At 31.0% G+C, this 24510-nt stretch overlaps 2 protein-coding genes across 3 annotated transcripts; one reads left to right on the top strand and one right to left on the bottom strand.

The window, feature by feature from the left end:
* The first annotated feature begins 176 nt into the window (after positions 1 to 176).
* Positions 177 to 24232, top strand: LOC132715716 (CD109 antigen-like). Of its 2 annotated transcripts, none has more exons than XM_060698779.1 (17): positions 177 to 286; positions 712 to 771; positions 1105 to 1245; positions 1593 to 1734; positions 2073 to 2249; positions 3291 to 3393; positions 3654 to 3804; positions 5000 to 5083; positions 5293 to 5464; positions 5806 to 6017; positions 6439 to 6594; positions 7145 to 7207; positions 8201 to 8310; positions 8789 to 8936; positions 10128 to 10233; positions 23759 to 23863; positions 24155 to 24232. In XM_060698779.1, the coding sequence occupies exons 1-16, from the start codon at positions 197 to 199 to the stop codon at positions 23812 to 23814; spliced, it is 1971 nt and encodes a 656-aa protein (XP_060554762.1). In that variant the 5' UTR covers positions 177 to 196; the 3' UTR covers positions 23815 to 23863; positions 24155 to 24232. The 2 variants fall into 2 exon arrangements, with proteins under 2 accessions (XP_060554762.1, XP_060554761.1); XM_060698778.1 differs by lacking the exons at positions 23759 to 23863; positions 24155 to 24232 and adding exons at positions 11147 to 11253; positions 12004 to 12091.
* LOC132715717 (caprin-2-like) lies at positions 18175 to 20709 on the bottom strand. Its single transcript, XM_060698780.1, has 3 exons — positions 20346 to 20709; positions 19230 to 19546; positions 18175 to 18311 (listed from the first exon to the last, which is right to left on the bottom strand). Exons 1-3 carry the CDS (start codon positions 20584 to 20586, stop codon positions 18198 to 18200), a joined length of 672 nt encoding a protein of 223 aa, XP_060554763.1. The 5' UTR covers positions 20587 to 20709; the 3' UTR covers positions 18175 to 18197.
* Positions 24233 to 24510: the final 278 nt, after the last annotated feature.

Raw genomic sequence — 24510 nt, 5'->3', positions numbered from 1 at the left:
AAACTGGAAAACTTTAAGCCACATTTGTTTAGGAATGACACGAGTGTGTCACATTGAAGATGATCAATTCTATATCACTAAACCTTCAGATATTTTCATTTCTTACAAATAAATATAAAAACTTTAACGCAAATGTTTCTTAAGTACACCTACTCATTCTTCCATATTTCAGATAACAGTTAAAAAAAACTTTTTTATGACAATGGATTTACCAAAATCAATGATCCTAGGCGAGGAAGTACTAGTACAAATAACAGTGTTTAATTACATGTCTGTTTCCCAACAGGTACACACGTTTTTACTTTGAATTTTTACTTTCCTTTAAATCAAACTTTATCAAAAATCATACAGTGTTTCGTTGATGAAAAACTTCTCGGCATTAGCTGGAAATGAAATATTTCTTATAATACATATTCAAAATAATTTAATTTGTCACGCGATGAAGGGTTGCTAGACTAAGACATGAAACAAATTCATTTTGATGTTAAGCCTTACTTCTGAGACATATTTTAGGAAAATCTTATAGGGAATCTGTTTACTCTTTACTTTACCACAATAGTAATTTACATGTAGTTAAGATTCAAGAGAAAAATAAATTGTTTTATGTTTTAAATAGTAGTACTAGTATTGGTTACATTTTCCCAACATTTAGTTTTCACTTTTTTGCAATTTATATTATTATTATTATTATTATTATTATTATTGTTATAGGTATTTCTTCAAGTTGTTCGGTCTGATGATCCTATAAATGCAATTCAAGCAGCAACAATGGTATGATATATTTTAGGAGTTGATTAATACATTTTTATGGAAATTATGCCATTTCAATTCCATTCTGTTCTTCTTCCGGCTAAAAAGGCTGCCCTATTTTAACAGTTAACACAGATAAGAAATTATCATTCCAGCTTCCCAGGAAGCAAAAACAAAACTATACATACTTCAAGGCCAAATATCTTTATAGGAAAATTATTATTACTAATTTCATTTATTCTATACTTTTAGCAGGCAGATACCTGTTTGCACAAAATTCAAGTTTTTCAAATTGAAACCCGAACAAAATGTGTTATGCAAAAAATAAAGTGATACGTTTTGCATTTTGGTCAGATTCGTGCAAATGAAGGTCATTCAACTTATGTTCGAGTTACGCCAAAAGCTCTTGGTACTCTAAAAATCAACGTTCACGCAAAAGCAGGATTCTTTGCTACATCTGCAACAGATGCGATTGAAAAAGAAGTTACTGTATTGGTAAAATATGAATTATTTATGAATAAATTGTATGGCTTATAAAAATTATAGTATGCTATATTTTACGTTACAATAACGTTTTATATTGCTTTTGTATCACATTGTGTGAGTTAAAGAGAAACTTAATATAAATTCTATTTTTACAACATACCTAAAGTGCATTTAGTGGTGTTTGCATGCAGACACATGATACAATAATTTTTAACCGTTAAAGTCTAAGAAAATAAGAAAGTTTTAAAAAATAATTCCTGGCTATGAAAAGGTTAACAACTCGTTTTGTTACTGTTTATTAATCAGGACAATGAAAATTTAACACAAATATTTATGAAAATATTTTTCTGTTCTAGCCCATGGGTGTTCATAAAACAGTAAATGATCAGCATTTGGTTGATGTGAGCAGTGGAATCCGCACGTTTACAAAGACTATATTTTTGAAAGATCCTAAAAACATGGTACCTGGAACCAAAAATGCTTGTATGCAGATAACAGGTATCGCATGAAGCAAGTTTGACGATGTTTAAACACTTTTAAATCCCCTTCCGATAATGTTTTGAAAATTACTTAGCACAAATGATGTAATTGGGTATAAAAAAGCATCACATCTCTGACGAGAGTCCGGTCATGTTTTAACGTAACGACAAGCAATATGAAAGTGACGTTTATTGTCAACGCAATTTGTTTGCCCATTACTAACACAACTCATGCCGATTTACTTGATTGCTTTCATTCTCTTGTAACGCAAATTGATTGAAACTTAATGTACATTTCTTTATCTTCATATAAATTAAAGTTTTACACTTAATCATTATTCAAACATGTTCACTCAGGTAATTTTATGGTACCAAGTATATTCGGTCTACAAAAACTGATACAAATCCCTCATGGTTGCGGAGAACAAACGATGGTTAACTTCGCACCAGATGTTTATATAACGAAGTATATGAATGTTACTAGCCAGTTAACAGAGGATGTGAAGAACACTGCAATATCTGCAATCAAATCAGGTACAGTAACTTTTGATAAAAAGTAAACATTTACTTTCAACTGTGTTTAATCTGTGTTTAATCTTCTAAATTTATTAACAGATCTCTGTTTATATAATCAAGATAAATATAATTATTTTTTAAATTGTGTGTTGAAAATAATTTATGACCAAAAAGTCACTGAATTTTATTAAATTAATTAAAGTTATCACATGAACCAGAGCTTTAAGAATTTAAATTTCCCATGTAAATACTTTTCAACCGGATACGGTTTGTATGGATAAAGTTAGTAATCATTTCCAGATAATAACATCAGATTACTGACGCTGCACAAAACGTAAGTGACCGATCCCATACTGGAGAATCTTAAATATCCTATAGTTTAAAGTTTCACATTTATCACGCTTACAGCACCCGCTTAATTAGAATTAATAGAGCCAAATTTGTTTTTTCGGACGAAGTCCGTCTGTTATCAGTTTGACTTCCTGTAAAATTAATAGGGAAGGTCTGAATATAAAAAGAATTTTTATTGGTCATTTTAGAATTGCAAACTGAAATAAGTGTATCTCATTGGTCATTCTTAAAAATGTACAGGATAGTTCTAACCATTCTAAAATAAAATGTAAAGGATAGTTCTTACCATTCTAAAATGATATTTAAGGATAGCTCTAAAAAAATGTAAGGGGTAGTTTTCGTCACTATAAAACAAAATGTAAAGGATAGTTTTAAAATAAAATGTACAAAAATGAGGATTTGGTTAATTTGTATATAATTGCAAAATTTATAAAGTCAAACATAAAACAAGTTATAGAGTCACATAAAATTGAAGTTGTCCTACTTTGAAAAATCATCAATATAAATAATTCTATAATTTCATTTCAATGTTAATAAAATGGATATTTTCTTAGTTACAAGAAATAATTATTATACCATTGTTATGCAATCACTGCTAACATTTCTTTTTGTAATGAAAACTTAGAAATAACATGATTTTCCAAGTTAATTTGTTTTACTTCGGCCGTGTATCTTTTTTAAAGATACTTCTTTTTTGTTTTGCAACAGGTTATCAACACGAGCTAGAATACAGACATAGTGACGGGTCATTTAGCATCTGGGGTGAAACATATAAGACATACGGAAGAGTGGATCAGTATGGCAGCACATGGTGAACATAGTTAATTAAATATGTTCGGAAACGTAAAAGAGTTTGCATCCATTACTTCTGTATAAGCCATCTCTTAAATGTATTGACTATAAACTTAAGATAATGTGTGCATTGCTCTGTGAAAGAAAGATTCATTCGAAACAACTGAACTTCTATATGAAAGCAATAAGAGGTATATGAAATTTTTATATACAATTAAACGGTTTATTATCACTTCTTTATACATAATAATTGTACATAATATACTTCTTCTTTTTCAGGCTAACTGCTTATGTTTTGAAATGTTTCCATCAAGCTAAATCGCTGATTACAATTGACAGCAATGTGTTGACTACGGCCATGAACTGGCTTCTGTTGCAACAAAATACAGATGGCTCTTTTAGAGAGATGATACCGGTCTATTATGTAGACGTTAGTAACATATTCTTATGCTAAACATGTTAAGACAAGAAAAGTGAATGTACTGTTCACATGAGATGCATGATGGGTGTAAGCTTTAAGAGAATTTGATTGGAAAAATATTTGTTTCTAAAGAAATGTTCCATAATACTCATGTATTACAATTCTTTGATCTGGAGTCAAATTTGCTTTTCGGCCGGAGGCCGTCTGTTTTCTGTTGGACTTCCTGTAAAATTTATAGGGAAGAAATGAATATATGTAAAAATGCCATTTGTCATTAAAAAATACAATCTGAATTCTCGGTCTCTGATTGGGCATTGTAAAATTAATTAAATAACATGAATGATTTTTCTGACATGGTTTACGCGTCTAATTTTTAATTGATCTAAAGGAGTTATGGAAACGAACTATCTTCATTCATAAGCTATTTTACTATCAAGTTAAATTTCAGATACTTCAATTCTGTTTAACCATGCCTTCTCCTACAAAATAATAGTTATATATTACCATGCATCTTCCTAAAAAATATTTTACATTTCTTTAATGATGTATTAAATTTTGTCAAACATTAACTACACCACCACTTACAGTTACGTCCACGATCCCGTTTACTCATTTGCATGAAAATGGCGAAAAGCACACAATTAAACGAACTTGCGCTTTATATGAAATGGATACAAAGTTGGTAATTTTCATGTATCTTAGATATTACTGAACGATTGAAAGGTTTGTTTGATTATAATAAATGTTTGTCAATGTATTTTTAGATTAGGAATTTTACTTTCAGTCCTTTTTTACGGATTTCAGATCTCTTTCGTTATTTCCAAAGGGGTTGCAAATCTGTTGATTCGGGTATTTCGTATCAACAAAACGTTGTCGTTTTAAACGTTCTATTATAATTTCGATATGATTAAACTTCAGTTACTTAAATATTATTCTACGAGAAAAAACGACATTCACAATAATAGAAATATAAGAATTACATGACGCTAAAAAATGAACTGAGACGAAAAAAATGAGTACGAAATAAATTGTTTTGTTGAAATTTGATTGGAAAAATATTTGTTTCTAAAGAAATGTTCCAGCATAGCGTAAGAATGGAAGCTGATGCACAGTTCAGAGATATTCTTAAAAACATGTATTCCTATAAAATATTTTTTCTTGACATTTAACTTGTGTTTGTAAGTTGTTTTTTTCTTCTTTTCAGCACAGGCACACAGGGACTGGTATAAAGCTGACAGCTTTCACTTTGATATCAATTATGGAATGTAGGAATATACCCAATGTTCAGGTCTAAACTATTTATCATTAGAATGAAGTTATTTATCATTAATTTTCATATAAAGTACAATTTATTCAATCCACTTTGAAAGTTATAATATGATTGTCATTAATATTGAATATATATATATATGTGTGCGTGCGTGCGTTTGTGCGTATGTATGTAATACTGCTGTATTTATCATCTATTGAGAACACCTTGAAATGTACGTATTCTAGGCAAACGCAGTATCATCTGCAATAGTCAAAGGAAAGAAGTATTTGGAATCACGACTGTCTACTGTATCCGATGCATACACACTGTCTATTGTATGTTATGCTTTGGCATTGTCTAAAAGTTCCTTTGGTCCTTCATGCTTCACTAAATTGGACCATTCCAAACATGTCGATGGTAATGTGATATTCAATTTTTTTCTTTCTTTCTTATACTGGAGACATAAATGAATCATAAATTGTTTTATAATGACTTCGTACAAACATACAAATAAAAACTTCAAATATAAATGCAATAATAGCTACATCGTAAAGCCAATGTATAATTTACAAATATTGTATTATCTGTCTTACTCGCATGTGCCGCTTTTGAAAAGTACCTAAATACTGAAAATGTTATAAAATAAGTGTTTTACCATTCATTCTTTATTACAAAATAGGCAAAGTACACCTAAAGCAAAAACATTCGCGTTTGTTTCAAGACAGCAAAATGGCCAGGTCTTATCTAATATAATTCAGGTGACTATGTTTACTGGCAAGAAAGAACTACAATTGTACGGCGTCAGACGATAACAAGAAGTTCGCAAACTAGAGCTCCTGCACGTGATATTGAGACATCGGCCTATGCGTTACTAACATACATGACCTTAGGACATCATGCCGGAGCTTTCCCAATCGTTAAATGGCTTGTTGCACAAAGAAACCCATATGGAGGGTTTTCGTCAACTCAGGTACGTGTATATTAAGCATATATCATGATTATATTGAAGCAAATAAAGTTTCTGTTCCAAATGCAATAGGAGTGCATTTTATGAAAAATACCTTAAGAAGTAAGATTTTTTGTTGAATAGTCTGAAATTGAAGATATCTAGTGAGAAATGGAAAGTGTAAGATAATACCGACTTGGTTTAATTTGGTAAGTTTGTAAAAACTTTATAGTGTACACTTTGTACCGACTTAAGCAGAATTTAGCTTCAATCCTTTGTTGAAACCAAAGATTTAGATAGAACATCAAACGGTAACACAGAAAAATGAAATATCGAAAAGTATTTTACGCTTTCATACAACACTTGACACATCATGTAAACAGTATTAAAATCGTGAAAGTGGCACTGCGCTGTATTCATTTGTACACATTTTTTTTTATTGCAGGATACAGTTATTTCTATTCAAGCACTAACAGAATACGCAATGAAACACTCTTCAATTGCTTCCAATTATGGTGTGCAGTTCAATACATTCGGAATGAACTTCATGCACTCATACACGGCTTCCCAACACAACTTTGATTCTTTGCACACAGTGGAGGTATGGCTTGAAATTTATATTTTCGTTATTTATATTTCAAACTAACTTTATTTGTTATTATTTTTTTATTACAAAGAGTTAATGAATTTTATAGCTTTATTTATAACTTTATTTACATATATAAACATACAACAGAAACAAAAATTAACATCAATAACTTAACAACAAACACTTATACAAAAATACGTAGCATTTTCACGGAAAGTATTTACTTAAAAAAGTTAGTACTTAACTTCGTACGCTTGTTTAATCATCAGGAATTTTACAATTAGAGATGTTTTGTTGAGATAATTTTAAATTTCAGGGCGGGAAAACAAAAAAAGCTTACGTTTAAGTGCTTTAAGCTGCATTTTTCATGAAGATATCCTCAGTTTGCGTTAAAATGTTGACAATTTACTCTGTAGTTTATGTCAGCTGGAAATGTACCCTTCATATGTGAATGATTGTTTCATATAATTTGTCCGCGTTATGCAAGTTTATGTTCTGCTTTGTATTTCATGTTATATAAAAATTATTAAATGTCAGTTTTAAAATGTGCCTTTTTTTCTAGATACCTTCTAGTTTGGACAATGTGATAGTTCAAGCTATGGGAGATGGCATTGCTGTCGTAGACGTAAGTTTTTTTTTAATTATTTGCAATACATCTAATTACCTTTTAATTACACACCAAACAAGAAACTATAGTATATCAGTTATTAGTGTGCTATGACATATCTGTTAAAATTGAAAGAATTGTTATATTTATGCTAAAGAAAACTACAAAAATACGAACCACCAAACAACCGTTTCAATTCAACATTCATGGTAAACATTGAACTTTAACCTACAGGACACACGTCCCATACTTTTAGTTAATTCAAAATTTAGAGATTTCAATATCAAAATGCGAACTAGCTAATACCTACGGTTTCACGTTTAAAAATGTTTCAGATCAATTTGTAATGCCAGTAAAATATGTTTAAAAGACAGGGGTATACAGATTAATGGTTAACATGTGCGACCAGTTCAATTTCTGTTAAAATTCTGCATTTAACAAGCACGTCCATGCCTACGCATAGTGTTGTATCTGTCATTTAAAATATATTAAAAGGGGAAAAAGTAAAAAAAGAAAGTTCATGGAATGATGATGATAATACGCAAAAATAGTTATGTTTAATTCTTTGGTTCACATGACCATTTTCCCCAAAATTACCATCGTTTGTAAATAAACACCACAAATAGAAACGTTCAAAAAAGTATTGAAAAACGATATTACTATAAATATACTCTCTTGTGAGTGGAATATTGGTTATAATAAGAATCAATAATCACCGGTACTAACCAATGCCTTATTTGGATAACAATTTAAACGACAATCTGTTTCAGAGACAATCGGACAAAAAGGGTCACATTTTGTATCTTTGTAAAATACTTATATAGTATGTTTATGTCATATATTTATAAATAGTGTACTTTATTAAAATAAAAATGAGCAATTGGAAATCGTTTTATTTCTTTTAATGTATTTTTGTTTATACTTTTTATTTAAAAAAGTTTTTCAAAATTTCTTTATATCACTTATATTCTCAAATTTTATACATATTACTATGTAATGTTGTTCAAACAGGTCGTTCAATCATTCTATGTGAGCAGTGTTGGCAACGGGTCTTATATTTCGGTTGCTGCAGACATAGAAAAAGAGTCGTTGAATTCCATAACAGTGAGAGCAAACATACAGTACGACCTCATTTCTTCACACAAAATAACAACAACCACAACAACAACAAAAAATAAAACAAACTTTTTCTCGTAAAGTAAACTGAATAAGATGTTTACATTTTTCGTGATTACATGTATTGTTAACTTGCTTGTTCCATGCAAGTAATTGTTTTGTCATATCGGGCTAATAATCAAACTGATTATGATAATTTAAACTGTACAAAATATGAAAAAGTCTGAAATGAAATATTGATTAAGTATAACCTTTTTGTCCGAAAGAAAAAGAAAAAAAGCTTGATTTGTCTGAGCCTGTATGGTGTCAATGGTAAACAGTGACTACCGTCCAACCCTCCTAGCATCGGTTTTAGATTTTGAGTAGCGATAAGAAATCCCTCTTTTACAAGGTATTAACATCTTGAAGATAATCATTACATAGGATCAAACTAATACATGTGCATGAAAAAATATCATAAATTTCCTATATTTCCACTTACAGATGGAATGGTCCAACTTCAAGTCATATGATAATGATGGAAATTGAAACCCCAACTGGATTTGTTGTTGACAGAGACTTTTTTATAAAACAGGCTCACGTTAGAAAACATGAAACAAATGGGAGGAAAGTTGCTCTCTATCTGGATGAGGTAGGAATTTGTAGAAAAAGCATATAGGGTTACATGTATACATAACTAACTGGTCTGCAAGATAACGCTATAACGCTATAATATTTCAGAAATTTAGTAAACAACACTTGGGTAATCCGGCTTCGGTCCGTTCAATATAGTGTACGGGATCCTAAGTATTGTGTACTACCGCATTTCTTGTAATATTTCGCACTTTGCAATATAAAAATTGTATAAAAGAGCACTTTTGGAAAAGAAATTATGCTGCTAAAACATTTCAAGAAAGTTCAGCAATAAGCTTTTATAATGGTCGTTATGTAAATGTTCTTCACTGTATAATAAAAGCCGATAAAAAGGTCATAGTGTCTTACATGGCTCAGCCGGTCACTATACAACTATTTTTGTCGATACATGTATATATATTTATATTATTTAAAAAAAGAACACATTTGTGTAAGGTATAATTTAATACAATTGAATGATATCTTATTTCAATGAATGCAATAAAGAAAAGCAATAATGATAATACAAAAAGGTCAAGAACAATTTACCTTTAAAAACATGATGCCCTGTAAATACTTAGACGCAAAAGAAAAAGCATATCTGTAGATACATTTGTTAACTTATTAACCATTTATTGTATTAGACAACTAGAAATCGATACTACATAGATAAGAAAAAGTTCAAAAATTTCAACAAAACCAAAAACACACAAATAAGAAACGATTAAACAAGCATATGTCTAATACTAAGATATTAAAGGTGAACACCTAAAGCACGCAACTCAAAGCCTGTGAAATTTAAGAAACAAATAAATCCCGCAAAACATGTGTTAAATTCAGTTGACACAAATTTCGATAAACTTAAATTCACAATTAATTTGAATCCGACTTCATATTCCCAATCACTTCTTATAAAAAAACAAAGACTGTCGTTTTGCGCGATATTATGTATGACAGGTGCCAATTACTGGCTATATGAAATAGACATCATTTGATGTTTATTTCAGACAGTACATGTATAACAGAAAGTCAAATATAATTCAAATATTAGCAATATATTGAAAAAGAGTTGTAATATAAATATATTAATTATTCGTATGCTGCAGAATCACGAAAAAATAAAAACAAACAATAGATTTTTGTTTTATAACTACTTTATGTATTTTCATATTTTTTCCTATTTTGCAATTTTCTGTGCACGTATTTTCAGATCACCCAAAACGGTCAGTCCGTGGTGACAGTTAAAATGGACAGGTCCGACCCGGTCGTGAAGAATCAAGCTTGTCACATAATCGTCTATGATTATTACGAACCCAGTAAGTTATACTAGAATGTTCCATGATTTTATTTTAGAAAGTGCAATCATTTGTCTAATATTGTAGTCATACTGGATTTAGAGCATGTAAGATGGTTATTACGCTGAATTTGACTTCATTCACAATATTAGATCATTATAACTGTACTAATTGTCAAAATGTAAAAGGAGCAATTTTAGTTTACTTTACGTATATACATATTAATGTATACGTATAAATAGTCGCTATGACGAATTTTGTTCGAACATTGACACTGAACTTTAATTAATGTCGCAGAACAAGTTTGTAGTCGAATGCATGTTTCTTATTATTACTGGTATGATTAAAAAACATATTGTATTTTACTGATAAGTTACAATAGCCCTTAAAAATACTAGTAAGCCAATGCATGTCAAAGAATTAACACTATTTTGAAAACTGCTACATTTCTGTTAAAAGGCAAATTATGCCTCAGAAATATAAAAAAAATCTTTCTGAAAGGGAAAACATGTGTTTTTATAATGTTGTAATAATTGGATTTACAACATGTGAGACGCTTAATTACCACCTCAAGAAAAAAACATGATATGAAATAATTTGTGATAAAGATAGAAAAATGTAAACAAACTGTTATGCTGACCTCCATACAAAATACTAAATCACTAAAAGGTAACTCAGATGGCTTACTTATATGGCAAATGAGTTACTTTTTAAGAAACTGAAAACAGGAAAACCAAAAATAAAAATATATGGAAAAAATAAAATAATAGCGCTTTGAGGCTTTGAATGGCCTTTAAGTTAAGTGCATATGTTGATTTTATTGATTTTAAGCATTTTTAACTTAGGGTGTTGTATGAAACAAGACATACATGTAGTTCAATTTATATTGAAGTATAATACATATAATTCTCAAATGCAAAATAAATGTTTACAGCCTACCAAGCAGTGACACGATACGAGTCTGGCCTGTTAAAGAGAGCCAATATTTGTGATGTATGCCCATTGTGTAACTTTTGTACAGGTTCTTCCGGTTTCTCTCAGGTAACTGCCTATAGCTTATATTGTAATTCAATTGGTTAGATAGTTACTGTCAGTCTTTGCGTGGTATTTTGTTAAAGTAGTTTTATTTATATATTTTTAAGTTAATTGAAATGTTTAGATATACATGTGCATGTATTTAATGAAATACAGGCAAATAGAAATAACCGCTTATTTGGTACATGTTTTATTGTGTTTTTGTTTCAACAACTTGTAGTAATGCTGCTCTTGGTGGAATTTATCGTTGTTGTTTGTTTCTTTTTATTAATTTAATGTTAGTGAGTTATTTAGGTATTGGTTAGTGAGTTGGTTAGTTGGTTAGTTAGTTAGTTAGTTAATAGTTAGTTAGTTAGTTAGTTGGTTAGTTAGTTAGTTAGTTGGTTAGTTAGTTAATAGTTAGTTAGTTAGTTAGTTAGTTAGTTAGTTAGTTAGTTAGTTAGTTAGTTAGTTAGTTAGTTAGTTAGTTAGTTAGTTAGTTAGTTAGTTAGTTAGTCAGTCAGTTAGTTAGATTTGTTAGCTTGTTTGTTTAGGGAAGGGTTGTATGTGCACTTGTTTTTCTTCCCATTTTAACAAATAAACCTTCATAGTCTATACATGTACGTTAACTTTGAAACAACAACAACAACAATGATAATTATAATAATAATAATAATAATAACAATAATAACAATAATAACAATAATAATAATAAAACAAATATGCATAGATCTATATAATCTTTTGTAAAACATTTCACTTGATTTTGTATTACAGATTGGGATTGGAAAGTGAATCAAAGAAATGACATATTCCCGTTCGACTGTCTTCCGTCGCACAAAAATAAAGAAACTATGCACTTGAACTTTCGTTATTTTTCTTTTCCTTCATATATTCATGCCAAGAAGTTCTCCGGTTATAGAATGAGTTTTCTGTTCAAGAACAATGTGATCCTGACTTTCTACCTACCGGGCGCAAAACGAATTACTAGGGGTCATTTTCTAAATATTACCAATCATCCTTTGAAGGCTCTGTGTCCAAATGCTAAGCTCATTGTCAGAAACTGCATGGGCTGAAGCAAAATATATCGTGAACTAAAAATGTGTAATTACGTTAAGCAGCCATTGTAAAATGATAATTTTCCGGTTTCAGTTTACATTTTAATGGCGAGGATATTATGAGTTTACCCACGTGTTATTTATTTAATTACCCCGAACAAATACTGTGATGATCTGATATTGTAAACTAAATGAAACTTAAAAAAATTAAACCAAGAGTAACAATAACTAAACTGTCCTTACCTTGCATGTTTAAAGTATACTGTAGGCCTACTTGAAAAGTTATTTTTCTTTTATTCTTGAAGCAAATGATGATATCTACCAGTCATAAACATACAATAAGCTGTGTTTTATTTAGAAAACAAAACACAAACCCATTTATACGGTTATGATCCTTGTGTATCCAGGATATTCTTCGTATGGTTTTTTTTACAAAATAACGATGATATTCTATGTCTGTACACCATATCCGTAATGTTTCACTGATTAAAATTGTTAAATAATCCTTTGTTGCATGCTTTAATCGTCTGCATATTTCAGTTGAACACATAATTATTCACACTGCAATCACTTCCGATGTAAACGAAAGTTTATTTTTGACTTTTCAACAAAAAGATATTTTATACGCGAAAAGCACTCCAGGGTGCAAATAACTAATTTCATGGATTTCATATGTACTCTGGTGATGCCATACCGTGGTGAGCTTCGAAATTAAAAATGAATCAAGAAAAAAATGGCGGCCATTTTATTTTATTTCATCCTCGTGACAAATTCAAATTTGGCTTCTAGCTTTGCCGTATTCAAATACGCCGCGCTTTGAAGGCGAGAACCAGTCTGGCTATTCGGTTATATGTTGATTTCTTTATTTAGAGCGCGGCAAAAGCTAATAGCCAATTTTGAATGTGTCGAAAGATGTAAAATGGTAATCATTTTGATGTTTGTTTCGCCTGGTGTTTTGTTTATATTGATGTTGAAGTTTAAAATTGACCATTATCGTTGAGAATAATATCTTCTGTGTCGATGGACAAAAGTGCTGAAAAGGCATAAAAAGATGAAAAAGAAAATCATGATCCAAATAGACGTGTTAAAATGTTCAGTTACTGGATGTAAAGTTATCTTAAAGAGAAGAAGTAACATTATCAGTCATTTGCATAACGTTCACAAAGTAAAACTAGTGAAGCACAAGAACTAGCATATAACATTGATTTAGAAATGCAAATAGCAAAATGTGAACAAAAACACCATTGGAATGTCAGGATACAAAAAATATTCTAAATAAACAGCAGTATTATCAAATATGTGAGGATATATCTGATGCTGAAACGGACTTATGTACAGTTATCAACAGTTTTGACATCGATAACTTTGATATTTACCCAGCATATAATATCTTGGTAGATAATTTGATTGATAATAATCACAGTGTTACCATGAAGTGAAATGATAACATTGGACACACTTCCTATGATACTTATGATATTTTGGATTAGGATAGCGGTTTAATAGCTTCCAATAGTTCTGAACAAGAAACTGTTGACAATGTTACACATGCACCAACTACAAATCTGAATGAGGATAATTCAACTTTGGATGCAACTGCTGATAATAATTTGTCTGGTTTAAACGAAAATGCTGAGTATTCTATACATATTACTTCGGGTGATAACAAAAATGTCAATTTTGATAAGACTTCTACTGAAGATGAGCAAGTACTTAAAGGTGACCATTGTACCGACAATTCAATATCACAAGTCACAGTTGACAGTGAAAATGTTATTACTTTAAGTAGTAACGATGAATCAGAGTTTGTCGAAGTTATTGTAACCTCGATTAACATAACTCTGAATAAGACAGAGAAATATAAAAACAATACAAGAAAGTCTGTGACATGTTCTGCATCTGTTGGATATTCAGGAAAAATTAATCACGCAGAACTTGGAGAAAATATGCGTGATCTTTTCAGGAATATATAAAAAGAATTTGAAGAGTATGCAGAATATTATCATAATCATAAAAAGTGACTTGGATATTCAGTTTTGAATCTGAATTTACTACGAAGAAAAACTATTGTTGAGATTTGAGTGTTTTAAAAGCTCATTAGTTCGTCGCACTTTATTGTCGCCGGGAATGTCGCGAAGATCGCGAGCATATTATTGAATATAATGTTAAAGAGTTATATATGTTAAAGGCATCTCTGAAGGTATAGTATTGTGTTGTTTAAGTGTTATATTCAATATGTTCTTAAAGTTATAAATAAAAGTGTATTTATAATAAGTGAAAAATTTTGTTTTTCGAAAAAATAAAGTGTTGTAAAGATGTAAAATGTGCAATTAAAGCATTTTGTTTGTGATATTATTCACAGCTAAAGTAATTTGCATTTCCTTGCAATTTTTGATAAACGAATATTCCCTCACCAGAGGATGTCGGAAAAGCTGTTTAACATTACTTTTAAATGATAACTTTAAAATGTAGAACATTAAATTATCAAAATTCATTTCTATTACAGATTAGGATTGGAAAATAATCGAAATCGGCAAACGTTATTTTGTGATACACTTAATGGTCAAATAAACATGCAATCTGGTCGTTATTGTATTTTTTTTCAAATTTATCTGGTGATTATCAAATCTGATGTAAAAAATTCTGTTGACATTTAAGAAAGATTTTAACTAAACATTTACTAGTTTGTAATATACAAGGGTTGCAGTTAATGTTCTACTTATATAATTTATATAAAACAAGTAAAAATATAACTCATTTACTAAGCAGGCAGAAACAGAAATAACTAGTAACGTGTCCATAGGACACAGGTGCCACCACTCTCCAATGTCTACTGACGTACAGCAAGACAGTATGAAAGAAGGACATAGGAAATTATACAAGACTTCCCTACCCCTAAGTGGTTAGGGGCATAAAAACGATATCTAATTTTTCAAATGTTTATATTTTGATATTTCCCAACCGCAGATGCATAACTACACATGCTGACCAACATTTCTGTAAAGTTTCATGACTCTTGGTCAAATACTTTTTGCGCTACGCAACACACACGTTAAAAATTGAAAACTTATTCCAAGTCAAGGGCAATAATTCTAACAAAACTTAAGTAATCCACTCGAAAAAACCCCAGGTGTCCAGCTGTACATGCTGATCAACATTCCTGTAAAGTTTTGTGATTCTAGCTCAAGCAAGATTAGAGGTAAACGTGACACAACATTTTGAATTGGTTTTAACTAAGTAAAGGTCAATTTCTCTACAAATACTGAATATACAAGCAAACTCCAGATGAACAGCTGCAAATGATGACCAACATTTCTGTAAAGTTTCGTGACTCTATGTCAAATACTTTTTGACACACCTGTGGCAAAAGTTGAAAACTGCAAATTTGTAACCAAGTCAATGGCAGTTACTCCACAAATGATAAATAAATCCACAAGCAACCCCCAGGTACATGCTGACCATCAGTCCTGTAAACTCCGGGTTAAATACGTTTGAAATACGCATCACGCAATTTGAAAACTTGCAAATGTATACTATGTCAAGGGCAAGAAGATGAGGGAAAATGGATAAGTGCAACATCCCTAACGCCCCATATAGCACCGGCTTTAGCGGTTCAAGGATTGCAATGTTCCATGCAAACTCGTGTTCACCAACCCGACCCCCACCCCTCCTACCCATCCTGTTTTACAGCATACACACATCTTCAACATGCTTCAAGCAACGGTATAGGCAAAACTTCATATAAAATTGATTTTGGTGTAGGTGAAATTCCTGCAGATGTGTTCGTCGGAAACTCCACACGCGACACTATCATGCTATTCCACAGAATGTTTATATTATACGCATTTAATAATTATAAACGTGAAAACAATGGTCTTTGTTTAAAAAAAAAACATATGTCATTCTGACACATGCTTTACACAAAGCTTATGTCGAAATATTTACAACAATAATTGCACATACTTCGCATTCTCTATTTTATCCCGTCGCCAAAGGCAAAGGGAATATAAGAACTGGCCTCCGTCTGTTTCGTCCGTGCATCCGTCCCCATTTTGTCCGGAGCATACCTTTTGAAAGTACTCAAGCGATTTTTTTTCAAACTTCAAATACTGTAAAAGCGAACTAGGGGAAGTTCGGAGTCCAAGTACAACAACTCCTCATTGCCTTCTTTTAGAGTCATTCCCTTTTGTCAAATTAACTTGAAAAACTTTGTCCGAATCATTACTCACAAAGTACTTGAGGGCATTCTTTTCAAATCTAACACACTGGCATAGCACATTGGTAGACAGTGCAGTAAACTTGCCTACATTTTGAGTTATTCTCCTTGATAAAATTTACTTGTGAAAGTCTGTCCGGAGCAATAACTTTAAACGTACTATGCTATACTAAACTATACCATAGTACGAGATATAAGTAAAATAACTCTTACTTGTCTACTTTAGGAGTTATTCCTTTTCTTAGATTTATTTGAAAAACTTCATTCGAAGTATAACTCTTAAGGTAGACCATATGTAATGCATTACCTCCACTTTGAAATAGGCTAGATCACTTGTCAAATAGAATGAAATTGAGGGGCGTGGGTTCAAACCCCAGAAAGGGCAACTTTTTTCCTTTCATTTTTTCCTTTTTACATTATTTATGTATCTCTCAGATCCCTTATGGAAGAAAAACGTTTTTGATTTTCATTATATCTAATTATTCTCGATATTTATTTGCTAAGTAATGCCAAATTTAATAGCAAATATGATACCAGATATTTTCAAAGTTTAATAAAATAGAAACCACACTGTAAAAGTATTTTATATTTCGCAGGATCAAACAGTATACTTTTAAAAAAATTAGGCAAACTTTGAAAAAAACCCACCTCATTGTGGTAAATTTTAGGGATATTTTAAGTAAGGCTTTTTATATAGGGAAATGGTCAAATTAGTGTTTAAAGTGGGTGGGGTAGGGAACATTTTTATACATATGAAAAATATTTTGTTTGGAAACAATCATTTTGCTCGTGTTATTTGTTACTTGAATGGTATTATTTGTTTCTTAACAATGAGCAATAGGTAAACATTTTTCATAATGATGATAGTATAGATTATTTTGAGTTTCGTCATTTTTGAAAAAGCCCTTCTAATAGCAAAGTTTTAGTTTAGAAATATATAATAACTCATAAACCACACTGTAAATGTTATTTAAATTTTGCATACAGGTGACCTTTAAGACATATAACTTTCTTAAGTTGTCAATTTTACCGTTCCTTAAAATGCACATGGCCCATGGTCTACCTTAAAGAACTCTATATTACCTTCTGTTAGAGTAATTTCTCTTTATCAGATTTACTTTTAAAGTTTTTTTTTCCGGATTATTACTCTAAAAGAACTTGAAAGATTAGTTCTCAAACTATAATCACTGACAGAACACATTGGGAGGAAGTGCAATGTGTAGGTACAATAACGTTATCTAGCCTACTTTGAATGATTCGTTTATCAGATTTATGTAAAGCATATCTCCTAAAGATCTTGGGGGAATTTCTTCAAACTTGATACATTGACAAAGCACTTTGAAAGGAAATATAGCGTGTAATAAAAATAACCTTGCCGTCTTTTAAAGTAACATTCCTTTATCAGATTTACTCGAGAAAAAAGATATATGATGAGACATGATTCCTGTTAATTGACATCGACTATAATATTATGTCTTTAAAATAGAATATTCATTTGTCATGTGAATGTCATCAGACAATTATAAGACAACTTTTCAGCGTTGGCAACACATGACACAATTCATCTACATATAATCTAAGGTTCTTTCACAACTTATCGGAAGTAACACGGCAAAAAAGAAAGAAAACATAAAAAGAAAAAGAAATCTGATATTTTTTATGTTTCATGAGGTACATAAATATTAGATTAGACTTTTTTAGGCTTGTATCAGAAATCCAGAGAATGTTGCGAAACGGTATGTGTTGTCCGAGCGAATGGTTATACCGCTATGATAGTATACCGCAACCCATACACTTTGTCCTTTATTTACCTAAAATGAAATATGCCCATATATCAAAGAAGTCACTCATCAATTTATAACTAGTTCGGTCACAGCGAAATTTTATTTTGATGATTTCACTGTGAAATTATCAAAATATATTTCACGATTTACTGAAACGTATGATAAAATATGAAATATGATATATTTTATCCCTAAAATACACTCAAATCATGAAACACTTATACGATTGAACGGATAGAAAGTAAGCGCTTGCAACTATTTAATATAAACATTCTGCATTATTTTACAGATCATTGATATTAAACAGAAACTCCGTTGATGGTACGTTCTCTTCTTGTTGAAATTTTCCTAATCATTTTAGAGACCTTAGCAGTAATTTGATGATAATATAGAATTGATCAAGTTGCCAGTTTTGCAAACTTCGACTAAAATGTAATTATTATTATTATTATTTACCAAACTTATAGTGTGCCTTTTTCATATACAAGTTCGGAGATGCTTAAATGCTAAATGCAATACATTAACATTTTATATCTATCAACTGGTCTTACTATTAGAGTACGTGAGGCGTTCTGGAATGCCAGGAAAATGCAGAATTATGAGGTGGCATTAAACTCCAAGCCTGACGGTGTATTAGCACTATTATTGCATAAAAGTATTCGCTTAACTGGGCAATTCGGCATTTCATTATTTATCAAGTATCTGAAAACGGCAGTTAATTATTTTGTAAGGGGGCGTTTGTTTTCGTTTTTCATATATTATTAAGCATTGAAGATTATTTTTGGCAAAAACCCGGTTAAGATACGACCAAATAGTAAAGTAAAATAATCACATCTTTAAATAAAATAAATTTGCAGTAAATGGTGCATTAATTCGATAGAACACTACTGATTCTACCGAGTACAAATGTGATTTTTTCAGTACAAAGAACATGAAATGTTTTACTTGGATAATTGCTGTGTTCATCCCCTGTATTTCCTCCAAGGGTATAGATGGTTGAGAAATGGCATCAACTATATTTTGATTGTCAACAACTAACTTTGCGATAAATTCTGTGACGTAGAAATGAGAAATCGTGAATGTGAACATATAAAGACCAGTCACCGGACATGTAAATGCATGGGTATGTTGGTTATAGCCACCCCCTACGTTTGTCAAGATACGGTTAAATGGCACTGGCTGTTCAAGTCCAATAGCGCTGGGATTGTTGTCAACAAATGCCGAAAACGCAACCGTTGTTGTGGGTTCCAAATACCGCTTACCTAATATGTATTGGTTAGAAACAGCAATATATTGATATAAATACAATGTAAAAATATAATAATATATATATATAAACAAAATTAACAAATAATTTAAGAAATTACATTAAATGAAATCACAAAAGACTTTCCTTTACTATGTCTCCCATCGAAGAAAACGGGACATATTGTTTTGCAGCATGAGGTTTGTCGGCCCGTTAGTGCGTCCCACATGGTTCCGATTTTGGGTCGCAGGCTCATATTGAGCTTGCATTTGAAAAAGGTCTACGACTAAATACATGGCAACCTAGGGTCAAGGGCTTAACAGCTAAGGTCAAAATGACCTGGTATCACATTGACCTTGTATGCCAAAACGGTTGACAAACAACATTGCACGTAACATCCAACACGAGGGGCAGTGGGGGAGGCGGGCAAGCTTGTTTTACAAACACCTCTTGTTTAAAGATAGATCGCTCAACATTGAAAAGATAATTTTGTAAAAACATACGAAAAACGTATAGATATGACTTTTGTTTTGAAAGAGAAGTGATTATTTTCAAGAAAGAATGTGAGTCATGTGCAATAGATCTTTCACTTTCCAAATAAGAATATCTTTCACATTTTTGAAAATGCTTAAACAAAGCTATGATGACAAAGCTATGATTATTGCGCTTACATGTGCTACAAAGGAGATGAAACATTACACTTCAGTACCTCGATCAATTTTAGAATGAGATCTATTCTATCCCTTCACATATGGTATATAAATAATTGGTAATTTTTTTTCTTAAAAAGGTAACTGCAAAAAAAAAGTTCCTACCAGGGCCCAGTGATAAAACATCACTTGCTATCCTTGAGTGTTCTTTCAAATGTCTCTTTTCTAGCTTCTTTACATGTTCCTTTAGCGTTATCACTTCTTCCTGCAGCGTTGAGTACGAGTCAATCTTCTTTTCAAGTTCATCGAGCCGTTTGGAACAGGTACTGTCCGAAGAGTTACACAGGCACAACCGTGGTGCTGCAAAAGCTAACCAGCCTGAAATGATAAATAAATATCTATCCATTATAGACTTTTGTGCAAAAATGTGTGTGTGTTTATTCCTATCGTTCAAGACTTTTAACCTATATTCAGCTTTTTTACAAATTTAAGGCCAAAAACAGTGTTGTACTGAAATGAAAGATAACACTCGTGTTTTACTTGCCGATAAAGCATGGAGGAAACAGTTTTAATAATAAACTTACACAGAAACAAATCTAGGTTGAAATTGACAAAAACATTTATAGATAAAACATGTAAGAAATGCTGTACTTCGACTTAACTTTCTTGTTAAAAGTATCACCTAGTAAAATACGACAACAGCTTTTTGCTCAAAACAAACTTTTATAATTAATGTATTAATTGTCCAATATTAATACACAAGTATACGAACAGATATGTAAAGTATAACTGAACTTGTGATTAAAGAAATTACAGTTGAAGCAGAAGTCGACATGTGCCAAAGTCAATATTTGTCATGATTTTGTTTCATATTTTCTGATTCCATGTATTTTGGCGATGAACATGTATTTATTTTTGCCAATAAATTATTTGACTTGACTTGACTATATAGCAGAAAATAAAATATTCTAGAACAAAATATTCATCTGATAAATGTTGTCATTGTAAATCATTTAGAACATGATCAACATTTGTTCTTAAAACAAGAACATTTCTATTGTATTGTATCAGTATATGAAATACTTATGGAAAATGTGCCCATTGTAGACGTATCTATCCACTTAAAATAAAGGATTAAACTAAAACATGAAAATGTTTATATCATAAATTCCTCTTACAGATGGAATGGTCCAACTTCAAGTCATATGATAATGATGGAAATTGAAACCCCAACTGGATTTGTTGTTGACAAAGATTTGTTTATACATCAGCATCATGTTAGAAAGCATGAAACAAATGGGAGGAAATTTGCTCTGTATCTTGACGAGGTAGGAATTTGTATTAATTCAGACCGGGCCAATGAAATCGGTTCTTAATTTTTTCACACATTTATTTTCAGTTCACTCGACAATCCCAATTTTTTTCAGTATCTATTGCATTGCTTGAAGATAAAAAAATGTTAGAAATACATTGTACCAGACTGTTTTAAATAGAAACGTCATGCTTGTACAACAAATTAAGATTTATCAATTTTGTAATTTCCAAAAAGCATTACTTATAAAGATATTACCGTATTTTAACAGTTCATGTTAATAATGGGAGGTAAAAAAACATTTATTGTCTATAAAGTCGAAGTCGAATTTTTCAATAAGAAATTAATGCATATATTTTAATGATTACATATAATATGTACAAATATTTGCAGTACATATTTGACATATTCTTCGATGTTTGAATATTGTTTTATAAGCATAACTCGTATATATATAATTTCACTTAAGTATAGTATACAACCTCAATTACAACATATACAGGATTTTTAATTGTGTTGTTTACTCTGTCAAAGCCTGTATTAAGTATTTTCTCTTAAGCGTGTAATAATATTTTTACACTCAAAAAGTGTTACACTTTTCCAATCTACTCGTATCATTTTACACTTAATCTGGCAGATAAAACGTAATTGAGGTAACGCCGAATTCGTGAATGAAGCGGTTATCTCATTATAAGTAGCTAAATCCTATTTTACCAACTTCCTTCTATTGTTATACGACACTTGTAGTTTGACAAATGTCTTAGGTATACAGAATATGCAGAGAAAAAAAATGTTTTTAAATGTGTTTAATGTACATATTTATTTGTCGAAACACAAAAGTCACATTCAGACCACGAATCAGGTTGTCTTTCTCACGAATGATCTATAAAAGTTAACATAGTCCTGAAAAAAAAATGCAATGTTGGTTAAAGTCTAATGTCGTAGCAGCCGTATGCGCTAATTCATTTCTTTTAATTTCATTTAGAATACAATATTTTGGTTTGTTTACTTACTGTGTTATTCGTTTTGGCAATAGCGTTTCACAAATTCGGCGTTACTTTTACGTTAATTGCGCAAATTGCGCATTCCTGCGTTACTGGATATGCACGGTGATGCTACTGTTTGGAAATAATCTAAATGCCTTGTTTTGAAATGTGTAGTAATGTTATGTTTTATAACTTCTTTATGTATTTTCATTTTTTTTTTCTATTTTGCATTTTTCTTTGCACGTTTTTTTCCAGATCACCCAAAACGGTCAGTCCGTGATGACAGTTAAAATGGACAGGTCCGACCCTATTGTTAAGAATCAAGCTTGACACATAATCGTCTATGATTATTACGAATCCAGTAAGTTATACTAGAATGTTCCATGATTTTAATAAAAGATGTGAGTATAAAACGACAAGTTTTCGCACAAAATGTTTTCAATAAAAGATTTTTTAAACTTCGGAAATGAATTTATTTGTTTGATCTTTTTGAGCATTTGTTTAATACTGTAGTCATAATAGATTTAGAGCATGTAAGATGGTTATTACGCTGAATTTGACTTCATACACAATATTAAAACATTAATTATAACTGCAAAATGCAAAAGGAGCAAAAAGTGGTTGAGCTATATGGCCAATGATGAAATTCTTTTGAAAACCCTATTTTTACTTTTAGTTATATAGATTTTTGACAGGTTATATGGCCCTATATAAACGGCTGTTTGGAAATATAACTAGAGCCGATAGGCGAGGGTTATATTGCAAACAACCGTTTATATATTTCTGTTTAAAAGCACATTATGTCTCAGATTTTTTTTTCTTTCTGAAGAAAAGGCAAATATGTGTTCTTATAATATTGTAATAATGGATTTGTAACCAGTTTGTGTTTATACAACATGTTAGACGCTTAATTATCACCTCAAAGAAAAAAAATGGAATGTGAAATAATTTGTAGTAAGATTAATATAGAAAATTGTGGTATTTTGACTTCCATTACAAAATACTAAATCCCTATAAGGTAACTAAGATGGCTCAGTTGTATGGCAAATGAGTCACTTTTTTAAAAACTGTTACAGGACACCAAAAATAAAGATTTAAAAAAAAAAAATAGCGTTTTGTGGCTTGGTGGCCTTTAAGTTTAGTGCCTATACGTTGATTCGATTGTTTTTTTTTAGCATTTTCTAACTTAAAGTGTTGTATGAAACAATACATAGTTCAATTTATCTTGAACATTTAAGTATAAAACATATAATTTTCAAATGCAAAATAAATGTTTACAGCCTATCAAGCAGTGACACGGTACGAGTCCGGCCTGTTAAAGAGCCAATATTTGTGATGTATGCCCATTGTGTAACTTTTGTACAGATTCTTCCGGTTTCTCTCAGGTAACTGCCTGTAACTGTAGTAATTCTGCTTTTGGTTGGATTTATCATTGTTGTTTGTTTCTTTTTATTGATTTTATGTTAGTTAATTAGTTAGTTAGTAAGTTAGTAAGCTAGTTAGCTAGCTAGCTAGCTTACTCGGTTAGTCCGTCCGTTTGTCCATCAGTCAGTCAGTCAGTCAGTCAGTTAGTTAAATAGTTAGTTAGTTAGTCATTTGGTTAGTGAGTTGGTTAGTACATATATGTATATGTAATCTGTTTTGTTAAACTTGATTTATTTGATTTTGTATTACAGATTGGGATTGGAAAGTGAATCAAGGAAATGATATACTCCTGATCGATCGTACAAAAATAAAGAAACTATGCATTTGAACTTTCTTTATTTTTTCTAAATATATTCTCCTTCGACTGATATTGTTTAACAAATGTGATTCCATTATATAAGGCTTACTTAGCTATCTCGTGGCCACGACTTAGCTATCTCGTGGCCACGACTTAGTAACTCGTGGCCACGACTTAGCTATCTCGTGGTCACGACTTAGTAACTCGTGGCCACGACTTAGCTATCTCGTGGCCACGACTTAGTAACTCGTGGCCACGACATAGTATCTCGTGGCCACAAATAAGCTATCTCGTGCCCACGATATAAAT

The sequence above is a fragment of the Ruditapes philippinarum genome, unplaced genomic scaffold, assembly GCF_026571515.1.
Source record: "Ruditapes philippinarum isolate M1 unplaced genomic scaffold, ASM2657151v2 ctg6963_1_1_1_1, whole genome shotgun sequence".
In the NCBI taxonomy this organism is placed as follows: Eukaryota; Metazoa; Mollusca; class Bivalvia; order Venerida; family Veneridae; genus Ruditapes; species Ruditapes philippinarum.
This window is presented reverse-complemented; position numbering and strand designations above follow the sequence as displayed.